The following is a 4,655-nucleotide window of genomic DNA, read 5'->3' on the forward strand; positions in this document are numbered from 1 at the left end:
TTCTTTTCAAATTAGAAACCTAGGCTTTAGGCCTTTGATTTTTCAAACTCCATTTCATAATACTTCTTTGAATTGAATCCTAATCATACTTTGACCACTCTTTTGTGAATAAATCCTAATTGGTTAATCCAACTCATTCAATTGTTTTGTGGCTTTGTCCATTCTTGATAAGTTTTCATACATTAGCCATAGGTTTGATTTATCCTAGTTGGTTGATGTTAATCTCGCCTTTGTCCTTAGTGATTGAATTGTAAGACTTCCTTGCTTATTATAAGGTTAACCCCTCACTAGCAAGTTGAAGCTTTTCTCACATGGTGTACTTGTTGTTTGTATAAGGTTGAGTTTTCTCCCGTGGATAACGAAAGACCTTAGGGCTTTTGTTTTAAAATGAATCCACTCATATTTTGGAAATCTTTTAGCCGAACTACGGCGTTTTGATCCTTACCTTCCATGAAAAGGTACGTAGGCAACGGGTTCATCCGTTCAAACACAAAAATAATAACTTGTATATTCTTTTCTCATCCTTTCAATCCATGTTTGCACAATAAATATTTCATAAACAAATAACATTTCGTACAACAAGTGTGAAAAGGGCTCCCTAGGAGTACCTAGGACGTTTTGGGTGCCTAACACCTTCCCATTGCGTAATTAACCCCTTACCCAGATCTCTGATCTTTTCATTAGTTTTCTATGTGTAAAACTTCTTAGGCTTTTGTTCGCTTTTTAGCCATTCCTTTGGATAAATAAAAGTGCGGTGGCGACTCGATTCTTTGTATGCTTTGCTTATGATTTAGTCAATAAATCATAAAGTGACGAATACACCGTTACAGAGTCAACGTAAGGCGTGGATGAGTCGACTCATTCAGGTTTCCTAGAATTGGGTCGATCTGTGAGTTGACCTGTTCGGACCCGAAGCAACATGGTTCAACTGAAAATGGGAAATGAGTCAACGTAAGAAGTGGATGAGTCGACTCATTCAGGTTTCCCAGAATTGAGTCGACCTGTGACTCGACCTGTTCGGACCCGCAGGTTTTGCTTCGAGTCACGAGTCGACTCATAGAGCTGAAACTTCCAAAAATGAGTTTTGCAATGTATTATGACATTTTATTGCATTTTTTTATATGTAATGAATATTTTATGGATGAAAATGAATGGAATTGGCCAATTGAATGAAAATGAATTGACTTAATACATGAATATGTCACTTGAAATGGATTGAACTTTGGGCTTCTATGATCATGGTTTGAAATTAGGTATGGAGAGACATGCCCTGTATGAACTAATTTGAAATGGCTTGCATAACCTCAAACCCAAGATCTACAGCTGACTCATGAAAGAAAGAAACACGAACCTTAGCAAGACCTATGGACTAAGCAATAGTGGCATAACGATGATCAGATGAACGAATGGAGGTGGATGAAAGTTATGAGACCAAGGACCTGGGTTATGACTAATAGGCCCAAGAACCAATGATGAATACAAAACGAATGGATCAAGCACAAGAGGCTGAGCGAAACACACACTGAGTGAAAAATCACATGAGATCAGGGTTAGGAGCCACTATTAGGGTTTTCATACCCTGCAGAATGCCATAATGAGGTCTTCATGAATGTACGTCCCACAGATCAAGAGATTGGGGTTTCCAACATCACCAGATTAAAAGTCAAGCCATGAGGTCCACTAGGACACATATTCCTTGATTAAGGTTTAGTGAAGCATAACCTTCAATCCAGGTCTTTGAATCAATCAAGATACTTCTCAAACAACACCAAATCTCCATGATCCCCATCCTTAGGAGATTTGGGGTTTTGGAGGCCCCTGAGCCTTGGTGCAAGTCCAAGCCAAGTTGTTGCACAAATAGACCCTAGCTCCCCAGGCCAAGCATTTGGAATCCATAACAATGAATGGTGCTTATGCATGAGTTATTAATGTATGCAACTGAACCCTGGTCAGATGATTGGATAGAGATATAAAAGGAGTGGGGAGGAAAATTTTGGGGTACAACACTCACCAAGGATTTGCATCCTCGTGCCTACGTATTCTCATTTTGAAATTAGAAATTCAGAGCTCCATAGTTCATAGAACTAAAGCGGAAAGAATTGAAAGGTTTGACAGAAGTGATGAAAGGTATAATTTGGAACCAAAATATAATGGTGTTGTTGGAATCTATAAAGGAATGAATTTTGAACCAAAGAGTAAATAAGGCATATTGGTAAAAAAACAAAAGAAATGAAATGTTTTTCTATCAAGACAAACAACTCTTGGTTCAAAGGTGGACACTGGTTATTTTCCCTAAAAGGGTATATATGGAATCCAAAGAAAAAATGATATTTGGTTCCAAAGAAATAGTATATCACTAAGATGAATGGTTATGATTGAAGATAGATGATCATGGATCATGAAAGATATGGATGGTGTCCTAAGGCAAAAGAAGGAATAATAATAAATATGCTCGCCAAGGGTTCGAACCCTTATGCCTACGTATTCTCATTGTGCAATGACAAAGTCATAGCTCCGTAGTTCGTGGAACTAAGATGGAACAAAGAAAAGGGAGATTTGGTAGGAGTGATGAAAAGTAAACCTGACACCAAAAGACAATGGTATTGCAGGAATCCGTAAAGGTATATATATATATATATATATATATATATATATATATATATATATATATATATATATATATATATATATATATATATATATATATATATGTATATATATATATATATATATAAATACATAACATGTCATACATCCAATATACAATTCACATCACCATAATCTCACACTCAGGCATAATAATGTGAATATCCAATATCCATAACATGTCATACATCCAATATCCAATATATATATATATGTGTGTGTGTGTGTGTGCGCACATTATTATGCCTGAGTGTGAGATTATGGTGATGTGAATTGTATATTGGATGTATGACATGTTATGTATATATATATATATATATATATATATATATATATATATATATATATATATATAATATATATATATATATATATATATATATATATATATATATATATATATATATATATATATATATATATATACATACATATGTGTGTGTGTGCACATTGTTATGCATGAGTGTGAGATTATGGTGATGTGAATTGTATATTGGATGTATGACATGTTATGTATTTCTCTACCTTCACATTCTTTACACTGTTCACATTGAAGTTGTTTCTCACCCCTTTGCTTAACGTTGTCCACCATGGACCTCGTGCAGATACTCATGAGTAAACTTGTTGCTCTGTGTAGAAGGTGGCTTGTTGAAGCCACTCTTTGTTTTTTTATCGCTTTATCACACATTATTGGTTTTAGTGCTCTGAGTTTGGTGTTTTAAATTTCAATACTTTATTTATGAAGTTGTTATGAAATGATTTTCTGTTGCATTTTGTCACATGTTTTTGATGAGTTTTGAAGGGTTGTCGTTGGTGACACCTTAAGTTGTCGAGTAATTCTTTTTACATAAGTTTCAGGTTTAGGGTGTTACATTGTGGTATCAGAGCAGGTCGGTCCATCTGGCCAAACTTTTGTAATGTTATATGTCCCCTAAGTATGTGACATGTGTATGAACATTGTCGTTGCAATGTTTCTTCTAATGTATATGTACTAGTGTGAAAAATATGGTAGGAGGAAGAAAAGATTGAGCGATTGTTGATGCTTTAGAAGCAATGACTCAGGCGCCGCAATGTCAGCAGAATCAGACTAGCGATGAGTTTGATGGATTAGGGAAGTTTTAGAGAAACATTATGCCAACCTTCAAGGGCGGATATGATCTAGAGGGTGCATAGACATAGCTCAGAGAAATTGAGAAGATTTTTCGTGTGATGGCTTGCACTAAAGTTCAAAAGGTGCAGTTCGATACTCATATGATATCAGAGGAGGCTGAAGACAAGTGGGAGAATGCACGTCAGAGACTAAAGGTTGTTGGTATTGAGATTATTTGGGTTGTGTTAAGGGTTAAATTTTTTTAGAATTATTTTCCAGAGGACGTGCGCAGTAAAAAGGAGATCGAGTTCCTCAAGCTAAAGCATGGAAATATGACAGTTGCTGAGTATGTTGCTAAGTTCGAAGAGATGTTGAAGTTTTGTCCACACTACAATGGTGCGACTGTTGAGGGGTCGAAGTGTATCAAGTTTGAAAATGGATTGTGTCCTGAGATCAAGCAAGGCATTCAATATCAGGAGATTTGTCGATTCCATACGCTGGGGAATAAATGTAGGATATATGATGAGGATAGCAGGGTCTGTTCTGCTCACTATAAGAGCCTTAGTGAGAATAAAAGGAAGAATCAGTATCGTGGAAAATTGTATAATGCTCCAACTGAAAAAGGGAAGCAGAAGGCTTTAGATGAGAAAAGAACAAGTGGGGGAGAGTCTCACTTATATCAAGTGCTTTAAGTGTGAGGTCATGGGTCATCATGCCAATGACTGTAAGAATTATGAGAAGAGATGCTTCAAGTGTGGAAAGACAAGACATCTTATTGCTGATTGTTAGAGCAATAACCTGACTTGTTTCAACTATTGGGAACCAGGTTCATTAGTACTCATTGCCAGAAACCCAAAGAGGTTTAATCTAGAGGAAATTTTTTTGCTTTGACTGGGTTAAAGACTACTAACTCAGACAG

At 36.1% G+C, this 4,655-nt stretch overlaps 1 protein-coding gene across 1 annotated transcript; it reads left to right on the forward strand.

Annotated features, from left to right (window-relative positions):
- Nucleotides 1–3,855: 3,855 nt before the first annotated feature.
- On the forward strand, nt 3,856–4,428 carry LOC127130700 (uncharacterized). Its single transcript, XM_051059668.1, has 2 exons — nt 3,856–3,958; nt 4,016–4,428. The coding sequence occupies exons 1-2, from the start codon at nt 3,856–3,858 to the stop codon at nt 4,426–4,428; spliced, it is 516 nt and encodes a 171-aa protein (XP_050915625.1).
- Nucleotides 4,429–4,655: the final 227 nt, after the last annotated feature.

Source organism: Lathyrus oleraceus, chromosome 3, assembly GCF_024323335.1.
Source record: "Lathyrus oleraceus cultivar Zhongwan6 chromosome 3, CAAS_Psat_ZW6_1.0, whole genome shotgun sequence".
NCBI classification, from domain to species: Eukaryota; Viridiplantae; Streptophyta; class Magnoliopsida; order Fabales; family Fabaceae; genus Lathyrus; species Lathyrus oleraceus.

Coding starts and splice junctions, on each gene's coding strand:
- LOC127130700 (XM_051059668.1), top strand. CDS start 3,856: ATGGCTTGCACTAAAGTTCAAAAGGTGCAGTTCGATACTCATATGATA. Junction 3,959..4,015: donor TCAGAGACTAAAGGTTGTTG/GTATTGAGATTA, acceptor ATTATTTTCCAG/AGGACGTGCGCAGTAAAAAG.